The sequence below is a fragment of the Danio aesculapii genome, chromosome 9 (genome assembly GCF_903798145.1).
Source record: "Danio aesculapii chromosome 9, fDanAes4.1, whole genome shotgun sequence".
NCBI classification, from domain to species: domain Eukaryota; kingdom Metazoa; phylum Chordata; class Actinopteri; order Cypriniformes; family Danionidae; genus Danio; species Danio aesculapii.
In genome coordinates, this window is record NC_079443.1 from 22,608,217 (window position 1) to 22,631,160 (window position 22,944).

The 22,944-nt window shown below is 37.1% G+C and overlaps 1 protein-coding gene across 2 annotated transcripts in view; it reads right to left on the bottom strand.

Moving 5' to 3' along the window:
* The window catches only part of nrp2b (neuropilin 2b), a 145,286-nt gene that overhangs the window by 51,963 nt on the left and 70,379 nt on the right, over nt 1–22,944 (bottom strand). For both annotated transcript variants that reach the window (XM_056465226.1, XM_056465227.1), the window contains exons 6-7: nt 22,485–22,654; nt 14,956–15,111 (exon numbers count right to left, since the gene is read on the bottom strand). In XM_056465226.1, coding sequence (XP_056321201.1) covers nt 14,956–15,111; nt 22,485–22,654 — 326 coding nt within the window. The remainder of the gene's footprint in view (nt 1–14,955; nt 15,112–22,484; nt 22,655–22,944) is intronic.

Here is a 22,944-nt window from a genome sequence, read left to right on the forward strand (position 1 = left end):
TAAAGGTATAATAAATAATCTGATGGGTGTTTTGAGCTGAAACGTTACAGACACATTCTAAAGACACAGAAGACTTACCTTGAATCTTGAAAAAGGGGTAAAATAGGTGCCCTTTAACGTATCTTTTTAGTTTTAATTAATTTCAGATTTATGTTTTAACAGTGTTAGTACTTTATTTTAAACTTACTTTATAATGTTTTTATGTCGATTTTTTTATATTTTTAGTTATATCAATATATCAATATCAATATTGACACTGACTTGTAGTCACTTGGAAAATGCTTTAAAAGATGGATATGAAGGTGTTCTATTAATTAATTATATTTATATTTTTGTAAAGCTTCTATAAAACAATCATTATTGTGAAAATTGCTATACAAATAAACTTGAATTTAATTGACTATTAATTTCTAATCAATCTGTGTGTAAGATGATAGGTGAACATAACAGATTTGATGGAAGGAACAACCTTAGCCACAGTCTAAGCAATCATTTAGAACTCAGTAAACAAAAACACTGCTGAAACCACAGAACACATTAGCAACTGCTTAGCAACCTCTCCATCAGTTGTTATTTACTGTTGTCCATGGACTGGGCGGCTCCCTTTCCTGGCCAGCGATTGGCCGACAATTTTAATCCAAACCAGCAGAAAACTAGGGGCTGCTTATGAGTCCCTCATAACAGACGAACAGATGTTTGTCGCATGGGATTTGGGACGGAAAGCCCACTGCTCATTACAGATAAACTTCCAAAAAAAAAAAAAACACAAAGAGAAGAGTATTAACCATGAAGATGCCAAAATGATCAAAAAGCCCAGAAAAAAAAAGCTAAAAAAGCGTAACAGGATTGAGCAGTCCAATTACTGAGAGGACGTTAGGGAGCTGGCTGAGATGAAGCTGAAGAATGGTGATTTCCCTCTGGTCCTCTAAGGGAAAGCGAGAGGAATGACAAAAATGACAAAGTCCCAGATTCTGACAGCAGCAGAGATAGGCGGAGTTCAAAACGGCTTGTGTTAGCGACATCAAACTACACTTTTATTGTTTCCCCCCTCCAAAACACACACGCACCTGCTAATGTTTTCTTTGCATCCCAGAGCTACGTTGGCCCCTGACTGGTGGTGTTGTGTTGACAGACACACAGGTGCCGGTAATGACAGACTCTCCCACACACCGAAACAGGAGAACTGCTGTCAAGCCTGCTGTCATAGGTCGTCTACTGATACAAGGCCACCCTCACTCCCATTCCCTTTTTTTTGTGTGTGTGTTTGTGTTTTTTCTATAATCTCACTCTCTCTCACTATGCAGTCTAGGCGTAATCTTTGATTGATGCACTCTCAGCGTGTGCATGTGCATGCCTGTAGCCAGAGACATAACAAATGGACACTGCCGTCATCAGAAGGTTTATTCTAAATTACGATCATGAATCATGCATTTGCGTGTGTTACTTATATCATGTTCCCTTTCAGCATGGCTGCTAGTGTATCCTAGCATGCAGCCAGTGAGGGGATCAGGTATGTGGCATCTGTCAAGGGTGGCAATGATTTTTGTACTTAAATTGGAGTCTTGGTGTATCTTTTGTTTGATACGTGCACTTTTTTTGCTATGCAGAGGGGTATGCATAGAGAAGCTGAGAGGAAAGCATAATCAAATTGATAAATGATATTACCCACACACTTAGGGGCTTGCAGGAAGTGTAGAAACTGTAAGTGTAGAACTAGTGTTTCACAAAACACTTAACAAAATTCTAATGTTCATTGGATGCCAATAAGCAAGTAGTGTTTTTCTTTTCGCTCATTTGAGGAGCAAATCTTAGTAAACAAATCTCATATTATCCTACTCTGCCAACAATACAAGAAGAGTTAGCACTAGTACACACTCCAAAATGACTTTAACTGCTTTTTCAAAATCATTCACTCGTTCATTTTTAATCGCTTTTCGCGGGGGCAGCAGTCTTAGGAGAGAACCCCAGACTTCCCTCTACCCAGACTTTTCCTCCAGCTCCTCTAGGGGGATTCCCGAAGCGGTCCCAGGCCAGCCGAGAGACATAGTCCCTCCACATGTCCTGGGTCTTTTCCGAGGCCTCCTCCTGGTGGAACATACCTGGAACACCTCCCTAGGTAGGCGTCCACGAGGCATCCGAAACAGATGCCCGAGCCACCTCAGCTGACTTCTGTCGATGTGGAGGAGCAGCGGCTCTACTCCGAGCTCCTCCCGGGTGACAGAGCTCCTTACCCTATCTATATCTTTTTCACACTACTTATTTAAAATGAGTTGAAATTAACACAATTCTTAAGGTGTTTTTGGGACAACTTATTTGTTGTATGTACAATCCACTTATATTCAATTCAATTCATCTTTATTTCTATAGCGCTTTTACAATGTAGATTGTGTCAAAGCAGCTTAACATAGAAGTTCTAGTAAATTGAAACTGTCAGTCCAGTTTGAGTTCAGTTTAGTTCAGTTCAGTGTGGTTTAACTTTCACTGCTGAAAGTCCAAACACTGAAGAGCAAATCCATCATTGCGCAGCTCAACAAGTCCCAAAACCAAGCAAGCCAATGGCGACAGTAGCGAGAAACAATTTTTACCAATTGACGAAAGTGAATGAAAAAACCTTGAGAGAAACCAGGCTCAGTTGGGTATGACTATTTCTCCTCTGGCCAAACTTCTTGTGCAGAGCTGCAGTCTAGGTGCTGGAGGTTGGAGAACGCTGGACGTTCATCGTGGAGAAGCTGCAGGTGTGAGTTGGTCACCGGCGTGTGTTTAGGCTTTCCCACGGTATTAATGCAGAAACTTCAGTCTCATGCTGTCCACTTCAACATGACCGCCACAGCATCTGTTAAGTATACGGCCTGGTCCAGTGTTATAGATACCTTTAGAAGTCCTCTATGGTTTGCATCCTCTCTTCGCAGGTCACTTATACTTGTAAAATAACTTAACTTAATCGATTTGTGTTGGGACAACATGAAGAAATTGTGTGGAACCCAGCATTTTTTACACGTTATGATCACCAGCGATCTAGCAGCTGCAGCTACACAATTCACTAAAGAACTACAAATTTGATAGAATATGGACTACAAGTCCTGTCATGCAACACACACACCTGCTCCAAGTTACCATTGATTGCACACACACAGCTGAAGCTGCTCAAAGTATGATTAGTTTGACTATTTATACAGAACACAAACACACAGACTTTGCTGAGTCTTGTTATTCACCTTGTTCTTTGATTATGAGCGGGCACAGCCATTTTAATCATTTTGGCTTTCGTTCATTTTTAGATTTTAAGAACAGCTTATGCTGCTTGATGTTGCAAACTGGCATTTTCTTATTATATGATTCTGCTTTGTCTGTATAATCATGAAAACACTTGTTTGTTGAGCAAGTAGTTTGACCGTTTTCTATGGTTTATTAATCCTAGTCATTTCTCCCATAGGCGACTGAATCAGAAGTTCTAAAACAATCACAAAAACGAGCGCACTTCCACATTGAAGAATAAGGTCTTACATTATAGTGAACATTACGACGTGTTTTCCTTGCCTTGCCTTTCTGTGTCAGACCTTTGCTTTTTTGGTTTGTTTGTTTACGTTGCCTGCTGCCTACCAGTACTGACTACTCGCCTGTGTTTTGACCACGTCTCTGGATTCCCTGTATACATCTGTTTGCCTCTGTGTTGACCATTGCTTGCCGGATCATTTCTGTATAATAAACTCTGCGCTAGGATCCTCACTTCCCTTGTCAGCGTCCCCGTCCACATTACAACACACTGTAAAACATGCTGGATACCACACAATTGATTTGTGTTGGAAAAAGCATGAAGGATTTATGTTAACTTGTTAGTTTTTACAAATTCAAGTGGATTGAACAAAACAATAAAGTTGCCCCAAAAAGAAAATAAAAAATTATGTTGTTTTAGCTCATTTTGAATAATTAGTTTGAACAAAGAGCAGATTTTTTTGAATGCAGTGCAGCTAAATAACTTTAATAAAGATATTAGAAAAATATCAGAAAACAAAGAAAACCGGGTTTAAATCCTGATTCGTAAAGTAAAGGGAAAAAACTATTTTGTAAGCGCAATTAAAATCTCACTGTCAATGTCATTTACATTAAACTCAATGCTTTTCAACATCACAAGTTCGGTAGTACAACATCTAACACTATTACTATACAAACAACAACATCAAAATGCCCTTTTACTAGTTAAAATAAAGTATAGTAAATATAGTATACTATAAAATCAACAGTAGCTTTGAAACTGCACTTCACTGAAAACACTTTTAAAGAACAGAAGTCTCCACATCCCATGCAAAATGAAGCACAGCTGTATAGCAAAGAATAAACTAAAGAGAATGTAACAGGCTTGTGGATTGAAGCGTGCAGATGGCTTTGAAACTGATCATAGAGGAATAATAGGCCAACTGCGTTGAACTCTTAGCTTCTAAAACATCAGTAAAGAAAGAGAGACTATTCTGTCGTCTTTTCGTTCTGTGTGAAAGTGAGTGCTCATTTCACTTCTTCCTATTTCGCTCTCTCGTTTTCTGTCTGCCTTGTGCTCAGACGCTGTACCCACATTTGAAAAATGACTGACATGAGAACAGTGTTTCGAACCTGATGCTGGTTGTTATATGCCAGTGTACTGACAAGATGTCAGCGGGACATGACAGATTTTCAAATGTAATACAAGAGAACAAGCTGATACACATCTTGGGACTTTACTCAATATTTTACTCGCTATTAACAAAACATTAAGCTGACTTTTGCCTAAATATTATGCTAAATTGCTGCTTATTAATGGTTATTAAGCTAGTCGCTGGGTTTAGGTATTGGGTCTAAAACAAATCATGCAGAAGATTTAGCAAGTACAAGAAAACAGCCATTTTTTTAATAATACGCAAGTAAGCCACTTGTGGTAAAGAGTGAGGTTTATACTTAAACTAAAGTGTTATCCTATGTTCCATATTTGTTATCAAATATATTTATTTACTTGTTTATTTTTTTGTCTCTTTATATTCGCTGAATGCTCCCTTAAAAACATAGTATTAATAGAATGAATATGTTAGTATACTCATTAGATATGTTTCAAAACAATGGTGAAATTTAACTTTGCTAAATATACACATTCTGCGCATCAGATCGTCATTGGAATTACTCAACAATTACAGTGCTCAGCATAACTGAGTACACCCCATTTTGAAAAATTATATTTTTATTAATTTCTCAGCGAATATAGGCAACGTATTTTGGTGCATTTTAAACAAAACAGATTTATCAAACAGATATATTTATGAAAATAATATTTTAGTCACCAAATATTTAGAAATGGAAAAATAATACAATTAAATTCAAGCAAAATATTGCAAAAAAAATTAAATTTTCCCTTTTTTTAAAAATTGTATTTAATATTTTTCTATAACATACATCTGGGTGTACTTGTTTTTGGACCGTTATTGTGAGTTATTTTGTTAAGCTCCAGATTTGGCTTTAGTACTGAGTAATGTAATATATATGCACAAAAATAATATTGCATAGCTTCCTATTAAAAATATGAATTTAAAAGATAGATTTGTGAGGGGTGTACTTATATATGCTGAGCACTGTAAATGTTTTCTAGAATATGAAGCATCCTGTATGGTACACTACAAAAGACACAAAACCAAGACTATGAAACATGGTTAATGAGGATACTGATAACGAATGGCTATTTTAAAAGCTTATGGGATTACTTAAATGATTAAACAATGTATTTTAATTTCCATTTCCACACAACTGCTGGCTATTATTCAATCTCTGTCACAAAACAATGGCAATGGAATCAAAGACGATAAAGATATTAAAGAATGTGTACATACAAAAACACAACATGTTTTCATATGTTTTTTCTTCTCTTTACGCATATGCACGAAGATCCAATCCATGACAGAGTAAACAGCCGCAGTGCTGCTGGTCTGTCTAGACACACACACACAGACAGATCAATGGGGCGGATGTAGATGAACTGTTATATGAATTATTGAAAAATTAAGTCTGACAGTTCAGGAGTAGTTACATTTAAGGGACTCCTCAGAAATCCATCATGTCGGAAGACATGTATACGTGTGTGAATATTGATTACATTATTCATTACTATTTGTGGGGGCTCGTCCGGGATCGTAACATCTACGATATTTAAATTTCTTAGGATTTTGTTGTGGCTGATAGTCATTGTTTAATTTTATGCTCAAAGTAATTTAGTGCATTGCACTAAAGACTAAAAGGTGAAATGGGGTACTCAGTAATCGCCAAGACGGCAGGTTACTAGTGAGGAAGATTCCCCCTAAAAATGAATATGAATTATGCAAACGTCTGGCACAAGGGTGGTCTACTAAAATAATAAAAACCCTCCAAATTGAACCCTTGGGATGTGAGGACACACACACACACTCCTGCAAGATGCTGTCACTTTCAATGTCATATAGAAAGAGAAAAGCTAGCCGTCGCATAAAAGTGGACACAGTGCCTTAGAACTTGGAGTGGGTTACAAAAAGTCACATGACGGCACCAGGGATTACAGGCAAGGAAAGAGGTGCTGCATTCCCCGCTCTGTCCATCCTTCCGCCTGCCTGTCTTTTTGTCTTTCGGCCCTACCATCTCTCACTGCTTTGCATTGGCTAGCTGCCATGCTTTTTTCCCCTCAGACTGATGGGGCCGCTGGGAAATGTGGTCAGCGTTCACAGCTCTGTTTGAGTCATTACTCTCTCTCTCTCTGCCCTTCCCCTGCTCTCTCCCACACCTCCACGGCCCAGATGAAGATGTTGACAGAGCAGCCGGGCTCCAATTGGCAGCAGGCCAGTGCAGGCTCAGCCTCAGAGGAGGCGGAAACACGGCGAGAGATAGAGCAGAATAGTCCTGTGACAAATTATTTTATAAGTACAAATATTCCTTGTAGGCTTTCGATTAATATGAGGTCAGAGAAACCGCATGTAGAATAATTATACAAGTATTATAAAGTTCAAAAGGGCTGTAGATGAAGTACAACTTAATGTGTCAGGTTTTCCTCATTCGTATACTCATGGTTTGTGTCCAGTATCCTGGCACCTCTTGGATGTATGCATTGCTGTCAAGGATGGATGTGGTACTCTGTAGAACACTGTGGCCAAATTTGGTGTGTTTGTGCCATTCGCTGAAGAGTGCAGTTCTTTGTTGTTCAGTAGTGCATGTGAAGTGTCATGAGTTTTAAACACTGGTGACAAATATTAAGCATGAATTAAAAACGTCAAGGGTGTGAGTCTGCAGGTTGTGAAATTAAAGCAAAAGCTCATTCAGTTTAGAATATCATCTTATGGATTACAATGTCTGGCTAAATCCTGTTCAGATAGGAAACTGCAGAATGTTGATTTGGTTCCTGCTTTCCTCTTAATTCCCAGTCTGCATATAAGATTGAGTTGAGAGATTGGAATGTGGAAGCCCTCCCTCCTCGATTTACCTTCCCACTGTGATTCGAGGGGGGGGGGGGGGGGGTACTGGAAATTTCTTTTGAAACACTTTCTCCTCTCCTGGTTTAATGCACACAAACAACTGTAAGGAGTGTGTAGAATGATGCTTTTTTGATCAATGAAGTGCTATAGGAAAGAGTCCAGAAAAGCTGGAAATAAGTATCTTTAAATGTCCGGTCTGAAGAGTCAGTCTTTTTTAATGGCATTTTTTTCCCCGTCTGTAATAATGTTTGGTTCAAGCTCAAGAACCTCTTATGTTTTATTTGATGACAAAACACGTCGATAACTCCCCACTCAAAAAGCTTTTACTTGACTAAAAAGTGGTTGGTAACAAGTGGCTAAATGGGACTACAGGCAAGCATCACGCCAAACACAAAAGCTCTGCTCAGTCCACAATTATAGGCAATGTATATTTGAGAACATGTACTAGAAAGATGTTAAACTTTCCAAGTAAGATATTTTATATTAATATTTTCTAGAATGTGGTTTACAGCCTAATAGCCCATTTCCACTGATTGGTACGGTATGGTATGGGTCGGTAGGGTCACCTTTTTCAGGCTTGCATTTCGACTGCCAAAGAACGACAGACGTCGTCATTCATTCAGTCGACGTCATTCTTGCTCAAGGAAATGTCAAAGTAAAGCTGTACTGGTCGTTTGCATATCACAAAACCAATGCTTTATTCATATAAATACTTGAAAGACTCATTACTAACCTTTCTATGAACATGGTTTGATTATAACTGCAGATCAATGATACGGCAAAATAGCCTACTGTAACGTCTGCAATTACATAAAATAAATAAATGCAACATATATGAACACATACAGACCCTCACAGTCTTCGATATGTTACCAATTACAGATTACACAGCACACATTTAGTCCTTATTTGGGTACAAAAACAACATGAAACATTAACTAAACTTCTTCACCAGCACATTGAACCTCTTGTTAGAAAGTAATTCTATCACTCTGAGTTTAAAATAGTTCAAAAGGTGATGATAATAGTTAAACATGGCAGTTTGTTCATGTTTTAGGTTGCTGTAAGAATCATTATCTCCTTTGTTTTGTCGGGCTTCTACTTTTTCTAAGTTTTTTCGTGCGTCACTCTCGCGTTGTTTCTGAAAGGGTCAGACGTCTTCAATAATCATGCGCACGTTATTATCATCAGCTCAAGAAGTTTTTTATTTTAAATATAGGACGCGAGCACAAGCAAGAAAGTGAAACCGCTCGCGCTTTAGCCAGCCTTGTAAACAAGTGTGGGGCACAGGGTAGATTCTGCTCTTCTTCTTGGCTTTGTGGCTGTTCATCAAGACGACGACAAGGTTTGTTTGAGCTCGGGTCAACCATTACTTGTTATAATATGCATATATTATTATGACGTAATGTAATGCTGTGTATTTAAAAATAGTGCTGCCTTAGTTGTCATTCTCCTGGCTTGTGTACGAGCGAGTGACGTATCTCTGTAAACCAATAGCGTTCAGCTGCATGTCTTGCTCCACTTTTTGGTACCCTTTTGTTGTGCTAGGCACCCTTCCGAAAGGGTACACAAAAAGTTCTATGGTATGGTGTACTTTTTGGTACCTTTTGACTGTGGAAACGGCCATAAAAGCATCCCAAACCGTATGTACTGTACCACTCAGTGGAAATAGGCATAACTTCAGCTTTTTAATTCTCCCGATTATCTGTGAATATTATTTTAAAGATCGAAATGTTATCGTCCGCAATAATTGAAGTATGGCTTGCTTGGTTTGGGACTTGTGGGGCTTTCAACAGTGACATTTACATAACACTGAACTGAAAAAACTGAACTTCAACTGTGAAAACTAGAATGAAGCAGGTTCAATTTACTAGAACTCCATCTACAGGATGTTAAAGCTGTTTTGACCCATTGATCTACATTGTAAAAAGTGCTAAAGAAATAAAGATGAATTGAATTGAATAAGCTGAATCCTAATGGATCCTAAGTCACGTTGTATTTTCAAAGGAACAAAACGTGCATAATTTAGCACTCCTACTTCTATTTTGGTGACAACATCAACACTGCTGCTTTAAGTCAAGCTGGAATCTGTACTCTGTAAGTGTAAGACCAGACCGTATGTTTTATGACCCTCAGAGGTGTAAATGTTTCCTCCAAAAGCACCATTTGTCACAGAGAATGAAAACCACATTTACACGACAGGTAAGCGTGTATTTTTGTTTGAGTATGTATGAGCGGCCTCCTCGATTCACTGAACACCGTCCACCGTCACGCACTATGGCTTGACTTCATGCAGTCGACTCGACTAAAAGAGCATCTATTCTCAAGTCGATGACATCACAAAAAGTTAAACCCTCAGCGGTACACTCTAAAGAACTGAGGGCTCCTCTTGGGATCTGGCAGCGGTCTTCCATTATCCACACGCTCCATGTGAAGTCAAGGAATGCGCAGAGATGGACGAATATGTCAGGCTGCCGTTTTGAAGTCGGAGCTGATGTCATCTCCCATGACAGTGCACTCCGTTGCTCTGCTTTGGGATTTTACATGCTAACACACAAACCATATGCTCTCTTTCTTTATAAAAATCTCCTTGATGGTACTGTTAAACAAGCAAGGAATTTCCCCGAGTTTTATAATGATCTCGGTCAATGACCTGGCTGCTTTGAATGGTCATGTTGACCTTAGGAGCAGGTGTGGGACATTGCATGAGGGACCAACTCATTTTCCCCACCGGTGGGAATGGGATTGAGACCTTCTGACCTCCTTGCAATTTGAAACAATATGTTGATGGAAAAGCATAGCTTGTTCTGCCATTACATTGATGGCTTTATCAGATATGGTTTCAGGAGGAAGAGTGCGGAAACCACACAGTTTTGGGATCAACTGTATATGCATGTGTTTCTGTCATTGGTGTGTACTCTGCTATGCTTCCAAGGAAAGAGAAGGGAATCTGTAGCTCTGTTCCAAAACACACAGTGCTTTAAGATCTCCCATTTTAAATGGCTCTTCCAAAAGGTATAAATATACTGTTTTCGGATATATTCTAGAAATTCTAAAAGGCACTAAATAATAATTCCTTACATTTATATAGCGCTTTTCTGGACACTCAAAGGACTTTAGACATTGGGGCAATCTCCTCATCCACCACCAGTGTGCAGCGTCCACCTGGATGATGCAAGGGCAGCCATATTGCGAGAGACTGCACACCACACACCAGCTGATTGGTGGAGGATGTCCTTTTTCGAAGGATTTTTAAAGACCACAGAGAGTCAAGACCTTTAATGTCTCATCCGAAAGACGGCGCTCATTTAGCAGTGTAGATTCCCCATCAATATACTGAAGCGTTAGGACCCACACAGACTGGAAGTTGAGCACCCCCTTTTGGCCTCATTAACACTACTTCCAGCAGCAACCTAGCTTTCCCATGTGGTCTCCCATCCAGGTACTGACCAGGTGCAGCCCTGCTTAGCTTCAGTGGGCGACCATGTGCAAGTTGCCGAGCACTAGCTGCACTCTAAATAAATGCTGGGTTGCTGTAAGCCAACACTGGGTCAAATATGGAGTAAAAAGGTGTTGGGTTAAAACATTTAATTTACATTTAATTATGTCCTTATTTGAGCCAACGATGGGACACGACAACCCCAGCATTTATTAGAGTGTGTGTTCTTTTCAGTGGTAGCAATCCTGGAATGGAACACAGTGAAAAAAACACCTTGACATAAGTCAAGATGCAGAATGCAATAAATACTGCTATATTTTTTATGCCCAACTGCTGAGATTAGCTTGTTTGTTGCATTAATTTCCCCAGATTTGGGTAGTTGCATTACCCAGCTGTTGTGCTAGTGGCTGGGTCAATTTCTGACAATGAAACTATATTTCCAACGTGTAGGACATGTTCCTGGATTAACATCTATGTTGATCCTGGTACAACATTCCAATCAGCCAATCAGAATTAAGGGATATGTTTACCGTTTATGTTAAGTTTAGGCTTACGGTTAGGTTTATGCACTTTGACATCATTGTTTTCAACTATTATTCCCCTCTGATTTTGGGAATAATTTAATTATCGTTGAGTTTAGGGGTAGGAAATAGGTATGGATTACAATTTCGAACAAAAATTATGTTCTAGGACAAACATACATATTAATCCAGGATCGCATCGTACTTGGCTAAACTATCATGTGCGAAACCATACACTTACCAAACCCATTCAAGCAAAACAACCCAGTCCTGGGTTTGTCTATACTTGAGACAAAATTGGGTTGTTTTTTACCAAGCATTTAACACAGAAACTATAAGAATTCTATAACTACTAGAATAGCCATAACGGTCATTCTTACAGTTCATATAAGACTGTATCGAATTGAATTTTTGTCATGTCATATTTACATGCAAAGCTTCTACTGAGTTTCTATCCTCATTGATCTATCAAATTTTGTCAAATGTTTGTTGCCATATAAATATGATCACTTTTGTAATACAATTGTTTATGAGTTATCATACTGCCCCCAAAGGTTTTTTCACAGCAGTGAAAATGTTGTTTTTGGATGTTTGAATGACACGTCTGAAGTAAAGTTATGTTTTGCAAGATAACAGAGGAATGCATATTCAAAGGCACTGAAAAAGTAGTGGTTGATCATCATCAGTGAAAATCGAAAATGATCAAAATGATTTTTTCTAGAATTCTAGCATTGAAAGTAGCTATTTAATGTACTATTTTTGTATTATAGAGTTACATCTCAGTCATGATGCGTCCTTATACTGTAGCTGCCTACACACAAGGCACACAGTAAAGTTCTGGAAAAGAGCTGTGTGAGTGTGTGTGTGTGTGCGTGTGCGTGTGTGTGTGTGTGTGTGTGTGTTCTTATCAGATCTGATTTAGCAGCAGCTGAATGAGTGTGCAGAAGGTAATCTAGTCTTGAACTGAAAGAACCGCCACAGCGACTGAGGCAGTTTGAGAAATTAAGCCCAGCTCTGCTGATATCACACTTACACCACACACACACACACACGCGCACACACGCACACGCACGCACACGCACACACACACGCACACACGCACGCACACACGCACACACACACACTCTCTCATAGTGAGACTATCAGCCACAAGCCCACAGTGATCTCTTCAGTAGCTCTTCCTATTTGTTCGTAAACACACACAATCTCTCAGTTTCCTCTGGACCAGACAAACACACACCTCCAGCACCATCATTTGAAACCGATGAAAGCCTGATGTGGTGCAATCAACCCAAACCATCGCCACACAGCTCCTAAAAATAATAACCTGCTGACTCACATCCCGTTTCTACATGACGCTCACATACAAAACCGTTTACAGTACTGCACATTTACATATTCATTGCACTGCAGACACCTTATTTCCTGTAAATCTACATAACAGTGATTGGTGTTATTAAAAAAAGGCCGTGCCTGAATGCATTTGGTCTGCAGGCATGTTGGTAGTGTAGATAGCTGCCAACATAAAAATACATTTCTTCCAGGCACATGCATAAATAGTACATTATTTAATAGCACCAATTCGAAATGGACACTGCTCGGTCATGCCTCCCATAAGGCACGAATCTCCCATTCCAGCACAGCGAGACTTCTTAACAAAGCTTAGTCCAACTAAAACCAAAGCCGTAAACACATGAGCACATTAAGGCCTCAGAGATTTTCAGGAAGATTAAAGCCTGAGGCTTTTCCAGTAGGGGGTCCGGGACGAAAGACCCCAATGCCAGCTGATGATGCCCAGAGCTGTTTCATTCTCAGTGGCGACTGATGATATTTTACAGCTTCTTCCAAAATCATCGCGCTAACTTCAGAGCCTTCACATGTTCCCCTGTTAAGCAATCAACTGCATACAGGATTTCCAGGGGATTTGTTAATAACTGAAGATTAGAAGCATGTTCAGCATGGGGCGATTAGTTTTACACAGGCCTTCTCACTCATTTCAGCTCTCTCCTTTTTCTGACCTCCCTTCACTTTGCTTTCGCTCAAGCCTTTAAATCTGTCTGTTCACTCAGATTCTGAGTAATAGAGTCCTGTCTAGCTGGACCCATCAGTCTGGAGAATGAAGTCACTGCAGAAAACAGCGTTTATAAAACCCAAGTAAATGGCTGAGTGAACAAAACACATACAGGCCAAACAAAATTCATTCCCGTGGCACCTGATGATACACTGAAATCTAATTTCTGAATAAACAATATGTCTGTGTAAGACACTGAACAATATTTACAACTATATTACATTTAATCCACATCCTTTTCTTATTGATCATCAGGAGCCACAGGTAGTAATTTGGTTTTTCCTGGAAATGTTTTGTGCCTCTCAAAGTGCCAGTAGATGCTTGGATTTTATGAATCACCAAGAACCAAGAACCACCAATTCAGCAAAAAATCAGCAAAAAAGTTACATTGAAGAAAAACACAAAATAGTCAGAGGAGAGTAAATTAACATCAACTTTAGAGGGACAGTTCACCTAAACAAAATTAATTGAGTTTCTTTGTTCTGTTGAACACGAAGTGTGGTTTATTTATAAATTAATTTCGAGAGGATCACGTGCTTATGAGCAACACGGCTAGCTCCTCATTAGCTCCGTAATCTTCCCCATTAGATGATTACGGAAGCATTATAAATAACCAGTTTTTCACTCCAGTTACTTTCGTCTTGAAGCTTCCCCCCCTTCCACCCCTACTTCCTCCCCCTTTTCCGATAGGGCGACACGGTGGCTAAGTGGCTAGCACTGTTGCCTCACAGCAAGAACACCGCTGGTCCAACCTCCTATCGGGCTGGTTGGTGTTTCTGTGCGGACTTTACATGTTCTCCCCGTGTTCGTGCGGGTTTCCCCCGGGTTCCTTAGTTTCCTCCCACCGTCCAAAAACATAAACCATAGCCAATCGACTAAACCAAATTATCACCTAAGACAACCTTAGTTTACACTTCTCACATGGCGACAAGCAGGGGAGTTCTCTAGACCTACCTGAGCTCAAACTCCCCTTTCGCTCTTCTAAGGGGAGGGAGCCCGGGGCTCAAGGATATTACGAGCTCAGGGCTCTCTCCCGGGACAGCATGCCAAACACACTTTATTGATTATCAGCTAAGTGTGAACTCTTGAAAGAAATATTCTGAAGAATGTTAGGAAAAAAAAAAATCAGCCATTGACTTCCATAGTATTTTTGTTCCTACTGATGAAGTCAATGGCTGCTTTTTCCAACATTCTTCAGAATAATTAGTTTCATGTTCAATAGAAGACAGAAATTCAAATAAATTAAGAATAACTTGAGTGAGAGTAAATGGTGAGGAGATTTTTATTTTTGGCAGCTGAAATATCCCTTTAAGCGGCATAAGATGTTTGTAGGCAAACCAGGATTTCAACTGCACCACAGTAAATAAATACTAGATATAATGCTGGTAAAAATAGATAGCAATATGACCTTGTCTTTACTAATTTTCAGAGATTTACACATTTCCCGGTAAGAGAACACCCGTGTTATCGTACCTTGTGGTTCTTGCCGAATCTGTATATCATCCAGTCCTCTCCATTAGTGCTGACTTCCAGCTTAAAGGTGGTGACGAAGTAGGACTTGTGTGTCTCTTTGGAGACTCCACCCTGTGTAGCGATGCCTGTCAAGACCTTCAGGAATTGCAGGTCAACCTGAGCAGTAAAAAAAAAAGAATGTTATTAAATCTCTTGTGATAAGTGGTTTGTTCTAATTACTGTAACAGGACATTTCGTTCTTGTCTTGATCCCTGGGTTTTTATGCAGGTACAGCAGTGTAGCCTCCATGTGACACATCCATGATCCAAAATCTTGCTGCACAAGAGGGAATGTGAATTATGAAATAATAAAAAGGGATTTAAACTAAACTCTGACCTTAAAAATAAGTGAATATTTCTTTCTTTTTTTTTTTTTTTTTAATAAAACTAATGCTTTTTTCAGGTGTTTTTTTATTTTTATTTAAATGTTATCAAAATGAAGTTAGTTAACTTTATGTATAACCACTCATACCAAAGAATAATACATATACTGCAAAGTTTAAAACTTGTTTTCATGATTAGTTAATTTTAACTAATGAATTTACTATTAATAAATGAAAGCTTAACATAAAGCGTTACCCAATGTAACATCTTTGGAAAAACTGAAATAAAAAAGTTTAACAATTCAATTATTTCTTAATAAAGTACTTTGTAAAACAACAATTATTAATATTATTGATAGATTAATAAAAACTGAAACAGATGTATCAGCCAATAGACTTTATTGTACTTTATTTATTCAAGTTTTAACATTGTTTTGACGTTTTTCAGTTAACACAATGTTTTCATTTAATTTCTGTTTCCTTATCAATCTCCCCTAGAGTGAGATGTTGCGAGAGTGATAGGATGGAGATAATGGAGCAAGCAGAGGGTGAGATGAGAGCAGAAGAGCTGAAAGATGGATGGGGCTGTGGGAATATGAGGCGTCCCCTCCTCTCTGCAGATCGCGGGGCGGCACTGAAGGTGTTATCAGAGCCTTAAGATCAATCACCTGAGCTCTGATCGATACTAACCACCTTCATTCACCTCTCTCTCTCCACACAGATTATCACCCTCGCTCCTCAAAACCCCCCCGCCATGATGATGAGGATGATTGCAGAGCGAGAGCCGCATCTCTGGCCCACCGCCTCCATTGCAGAGACATCTTTAAAGGGATAGTTCACCCAAAAATGAAAATTGTGTCATAATTTACCCTTTGCTTGTTCCAAACCTCTGTGAGTTTCTTTCTTTGTTGAACACAAAAGAAGATATTTCGAAGAAAGCTGCAAACCTGTGTGCACTGATTTCCCTAGTAATTCTTTTTCCTACTATGGAAGTCAATAGTTACAGGTTTCTAACATTCCTCTAAATATCTTTTTTAGATATCAACTGAGTAAAAAAGCCACAAAGGTGTGGAAGAATACATAGTGAGTACATTTTTTATTTTTGGGTAAACTATCACTTTAAAGCACTGATCTCAAACTCAATTCCTGGAGGGCAGCAGCTCTGCACAGTTTTGCTCAAACAATAATCAAACACAGCTGATCTAGTAGTGTCTAGTAGTCTTGAACACCTTGATTAGTTGGATCAACTGTGTTTGATTAGGGTTTGGGGCAAAACTGTGAAGAGCTGCAGCCCTCCATTAACTGAGTTTCAGTGTTTCCACTCTTTCATCGACACCAAATTCAAGGACTTTTTAAATCACTAATAACTTTAAATCAAGCACCTTTGAAAGTTCACTGTCCCAGCATATTTCACTTACACCTAATATTTACATTAAAATGTCATAAGAAGGATGATGTTTTGAATGTGTTAAAAAGTAGATCGTTTTAAACAGTCATGTTCAAAATTGAATACAATTCAATGTATAAACTTCACTGAAATTTATTCGTTTTTAGTTTAGTTTTTGAAAGCAGATAATTGGTGAAATAACACTACTAAACTTAAACACAACTAAACAAAACTTGAATTCAAGCACTTTCAAGGACTTATGTTTGTTTTAAAGTACTTTTCAGGCCTTGAATATATACTGTATCAAGTACCTTCAAGGCGCGTGGGGACCCTGGAGTTTAAGATCTATACTTTAATGCAAGACAGTACGAGCAAACGGTAAAAACACAACACAAAACTCATAGTGAACACAATATTTCCCCAGATGATTTATTGTATTCAAACATATTTTTGTATTATACATTTTCTAAAATGGTATGTTTATATATATATATACAAATGGGGCCTTATTTAATTAAGTATGTCCTAATTTGCATATATATATATATATATATATATATATATATATATATATATATATATTTCAATTATTTTTTAATAGAATAGTCAACTTTTTAGTTCTTACAGAGGGGGTTTGTAATAATTTTTTTCTCACTTTAAATGATTAAATGGCACTAACTGTATAATCAGGCAAACTAGGTATGATCATATCCCGATAACTTCAGAATATCAACATGAATAGAATGGTGAAGGTTTGGTGTATGTAATTGCTGCTGAAGTGGAGATTTCAGGGTTTCTGCAGGTTTCACCAATTTTTTTAGTACTTTTTAAAAGACCATTATGAATGATACAGGCTAAATGCTAAGGATTTTATTTGAATATCCCAGTTGGAAAAGTAATAGGCTAATAGGCTTCTATGCCAGGTCAGAATCTGAATAAATTAAGAAAATTTAAACAAATGTTACTGTAAGGAAAGTAATTTAAATGCTGTTTTTAAAGAAAAAGTTAAATGTTTTACTGAGATTGGAATTGTTGGTAATTGTATGGGTATTAATGGACAGATTGGGTAGCTATACATTCATTCATTCATTTTCTTTATGGCTTAGTCCCTTTATTCATCAGGAGTTGCCCCAGTGGAATGAACCATTAACTTATCCAGCATATGTTTTACGCAGTGGATGCCCTTCCAGCCACAACCCAACACTGGGAAGTAGCTATACATGAACATGACTTTTTAAAGTCTAAAACTTAGCTTTTGAGATTCAAGACATTTTAAGACCCTGCGGATACCCTGGAATTATGACTTAAGGCTTGTAAAAACAGCTTTTAAAATATATACTACATTATAATAATAATTCCTTACATTTATATAGTGCTTTTCTAGACAATCAAAGTGCTTTACACAATGTGTGCAGCATCCATCTGGATGACGCGACGGCAGCCATATTGCACCAGACCGTATACCACACACCAGCTAATCGTAGTCGTTTAAGGAAAGACTGCACTCACTGAGAAGTATAAAGTCCCCTTCATTATACTGGGGCATTAGGACCCACACAGACCACAGGTTGAGCGCCCCCTGTTGGTCTCACTAACACCACTTCCAACAGCAACCAAGCTTTCCCATGTGGTCTCCCATCAAGGTACTGACCAGGCGCATCCCCTGCTTATCTTCAGTGAGCGACCATGTAAGAGTTGCAGAAAGCTAGCTATTGTCAATTTGTGTCAGCAAATTTCAAAAGTATGACAAAAGAAACACTTAGCAGTGTATTTTGGATGTTTTCTTTACATTAGACTGAAAAAGGCCAACATCTCATAACTGACTGCTGCATAAAAAAACATTTTTAGCCTGCAGTGTCTCGCCTTAATCAGGCATTCAGCTCCCGTCCTAAAGGAGGGCTGTTACCCATGATCCTCGGCTCTCCCTGCTCAGCGGGATGTCATCCGAACATGAGCGGGAAAACTGCAGCGTTTGTTATCTGTCAGAGAGACAGGTGTGGCTTTCACACACTGATACGAGCACAGGCACACACACTAGTACCTTCTGCAAAGCTGCTTAGGGCCACAGAGAAACACACCTAGACACAAAAATCAATAGAACCCAGGACTGCTGCTAACTATTTATTTCTAGGAAAGGACCCTCATCAATCAAGTGGCTGTTAGTATCAGAGCGGGCCGTGCATCATCAAGCCCTGCATGCGCCCAGAGACCAGACAGAGAGAGAGAGAGAGAGAGAGAGAGAGAGAGAGAGAGAGAGAGAGAGAGAGAGAGAGAGAGAGAGAGATGCAGCCTACCGCATCTGAGAAACTAGTCCCTGATGAATTGATGAATAGTAATAAAGAGAGACGGAGAGAAACAATGGGGGAAAAGAGCACACAAGAAGAACTGATGAGATGTTAAAGGGAAGTTCTGGGTTAAATTCTGTCATCAGCATATGTGGAGAAATGCTGATTAGCCCAGAACATAATTTTGTCTCATTGCTCAGTTGAAAAAAATAATTAAACTGTATTATTATTTTTTATTTATTAAAATAAACTAAAATAAAATAAAATAAAATATTAAAATAAAATAAAATAAAATAAAATATTGTAATATAAATAAAGTAGTCTGACCCTGGTCTTAGTGCAACAATTTATCGAAATAAAACAAAATACAAAATAAAATAAAATAAAATAAAATAAAATAAAATAAAATAAAATAAAATAAAATAAAATAAAATAAAATAAAATAAAATAAAAAATAAAAAATAAAATAAAAAATAAATAAAATAAATTTAATTAAAATATAAAAAAATAAAATAAAACAGCCTGTCCCTGGTCTTAGTGTAACAATTTATTGAAATAAAACAAAATAAAATAAAATATAAAAAATAATAAAATAAAACAAGATAAATAAATAAATAAAATAAAATATAAAATAAAATGTAAAAAAATAAAAAAAAATTAAAAATAAAATAAAATTTTAAAAACAGTCTGGCCCTGGTCTTAGTGTATTTATGTTGATTTTGGACTACGGTGATGTTATCTATATGCATGCTTCGTCTCAAAGTCTGCATGCATTGTTTACCATAGTGCACTAAGATTTATAACTATTTTTAAATCCCTTACTCATTGTGTATTGTATACAAGGTTGGTCTGCGCTGTCCATTCGTAGGCTCAAGCATTGGCATATCCTTGTTTACAAATCTATACTGGGTTTACTCCCATCATATCTCCAGAATTACATTTGTAAAAAGCCTGTCCTTTACTATGGCCTTCGGTCCCAGGATATTTATTTACTGTCTGTTCCTAAAGTGCGGACTGAGATGGGAAAAAAGGCTTTTAAATACGTAGTTGCAGTTTAAAGAAAAAGACTTTAAAGGATTTTGAAGTTGAAACACAGGCTGGTAGATGTTTTGAATAGATTGTCAGTGTGATTCATGTTAACTGTTAATTGTTTTTTGTTTGTTAAAAATAAAATAAAATAAAATAAAATAAAATAAAATAAAATAAAATAAAATAAAATAAAATAAAATAAAATAAAATAAAATAAAATAAAATAAAAAATAAAATAAAATAAAATAAAATAAAATAAAATAAAATAAAAATTAAATTAAATTATTAAACAGCCTGGTCCTGGTCTTAGCATAACAATTTATAATAAAATAAAACAAAATAAAATTAATATTAAATAAAAATAAAATAAAACAAATAAAATATTAAATAAAAAATAAAAAAATAAAATAAAACAAAATAAAATAAAATATAAATAAAATACAAAAAAAAAATAAATAAAAATAAATAAAATAAAATAAAATAAAATAAAATAAAAATTGAATTAAATTATTAAACAGCCTGGTCCTGGTCTTAGCATAACAATTTATAATAAAATAAAACAAAATAAAATGAATATTAAATAAAAATAAAATAAAACAAAATAAAATATTAAATAAAAAATAAAAAAATAAAATAAAACAAAATAAAATAAAATAAAATATAAATAAAATACAAAAAAATAAAAAAATTTAATAAAATAAAATAAAATAAAAAACCTGGCCCTGGTCTTAATGAAACAATTTATATATAAAAATAAATGAAATAAAACAAAATATATAAAATTTAAAATAAAATAAAAAAAAATAAAATAAAATATAAAAATGAAATAAAATGAAACATTTTCACTCTCTGAAATGACATTCCTTATAATCTGGCCTTTTTGTGGATATGTATAACAGCATTCATGGGACTCTAAAGATGATTGCTACCATGCAAGTACAATATTACAATTCTAAAGCTAAAACAAAAGAACAAACCCAGTGGTTGTGGGGGGGTGCTAGGCAATTCTACCTATTTCTTCATCGTGAAAAATAACATCATGCCACAAATGCCTTTGACAACAAATCTGAGCTTATATTGCAGCAATATTATTTCTTTAAGTTACAAGTTACATCAACTAATTTACCCTGAAACCCTAGATGAATCAATGAAGATCAATGACATCTAAAACAGAACAATGCCTCTTTTTCTGAACCCACATATACACACAGAACAGAACAGAGGCGAGCTGAAGCAGGGCGTCCGAGTGAAGTATGTTCCTCGGGCATGTTGGCATTTACGACAGCTGTTTGTCAAGATGGATGTCTGGGCCGTGGACTCTGAGAGCAAGCAAGTGATGTCAGGTGTTAACACAACACAACAGCTGTGGGCTCCACAACTCAGCAACATCCTGACACAAATACGACACACCACTTAAAGTAACACCACAAGTAATGAGCCTCGTTTCAGAAGGCCTGGCGCAGCTCCTGACCCCATTGACTTCCTGACACAATCTGAAATCTCAAATCCATCTGGACCTGGCAAGTTTCTCAAGCTCTTTGAGAAAGACGTTTTGACAGAGCGTCTACAGTACACCAGCAAGCTGATTTAGCTGGTTAGTCAGGTGAGCTTCAGTTTAGCTGGCATCAACAATGGATTAAAGAGAGTATGAAGGTGATTTGGCTTTGAGCTCTGTTAAAAGTTACGGTCATTGGTTAAACCGTTATATTCTGGTTGACATTTTCTAATGCTAGATGTACCTGCATAAGTGTAAATAAATAGTTTTTTTGTTGTTCCTTAAGCAAACATGAGGTTTAAGTATTAAATCTTCCTATTAAAAGCCAGTTCACCCAAAAATAAAAATTCTGTCATCATTTACTCACCCTTCACTTGTTCCAGAAAGTTTCTTTCTTCTGCTGAACACAAAGATATTCTGAAGAAAGCTAAAATACTGTAACAATTGACTTCCATAGTAAATGTTTTTCTTACAATGGAAGTCAATGGTTACAGGTTTTCAGCATTCTTCAAAATATCTCATTTTGTGTTTAACAGAAGAAAGAAACTCATAAAGGTTTCTAACCATTTGAGGGTCAATAAATAGTGCGTACATTTTCATTTTTGAGTGAAATGCCTTTGGCTACTGGCTTATTACCTGCTTATTAATACTTATAAAGTCTGATATTATATTGAATCACCAACCCCCCTGGTGGAAACATTGTTTCTACTGAATTTCTACAGACTCTCTTGCAAGATGTGAATCAAAGTGTCTCTATGTTTCAAGGCTTTTGATTGGCTTTTTTCTAACTGAAGTCCTGCCCTAATCTCAGAATCAAAGCCTGAATCAGTAGAGAAAGTTGATAAGAATTATGCTACTGACAAAGTCTGATTGTACTGGTTAGGTTCTGACAATTTGAAACTAATCCTGTAACCCTGATTTGTTTAGCCACCATCATGCTACAGGCCCGGAAACGTGTTCCTGAAACCTCACCTGGATGTATTCTTTGTTGCTGTCCTCATTGGGCGTCCAAGCGTTTTCGTCAAAGTTGAGTCGAGCTTGTCTTGGAGACCATTGGCCGTCGTAGAAGCTGGACGATGCAGAGATCTGGTCATCGCTGATCTTGCCTGATTCCATGCCGAGATCATTACTGCAGTGGAAATCTGAGGAGCACAGAGTGTTTTCTCATATTTTCGTTGAGGTATATGACAGATATGCAAATATAGCAGTATTGAAAGTCATTAAAAGAAAGGATACAACTGACTTTTTCAGTTATTTGCAGTAAAAAAATATGCATTTATAAAATGCCATTGTGGGAAAAAGTTAAAGCAATGATAGAGATGACAAAATAAAATAAAATAAAACAGTCTGGCCCTTGTATTAGTTTAACAAATTATATGTATAAAAAATAATAACAATAAATATATTAAAAATAAAATAAAATAATAAATAA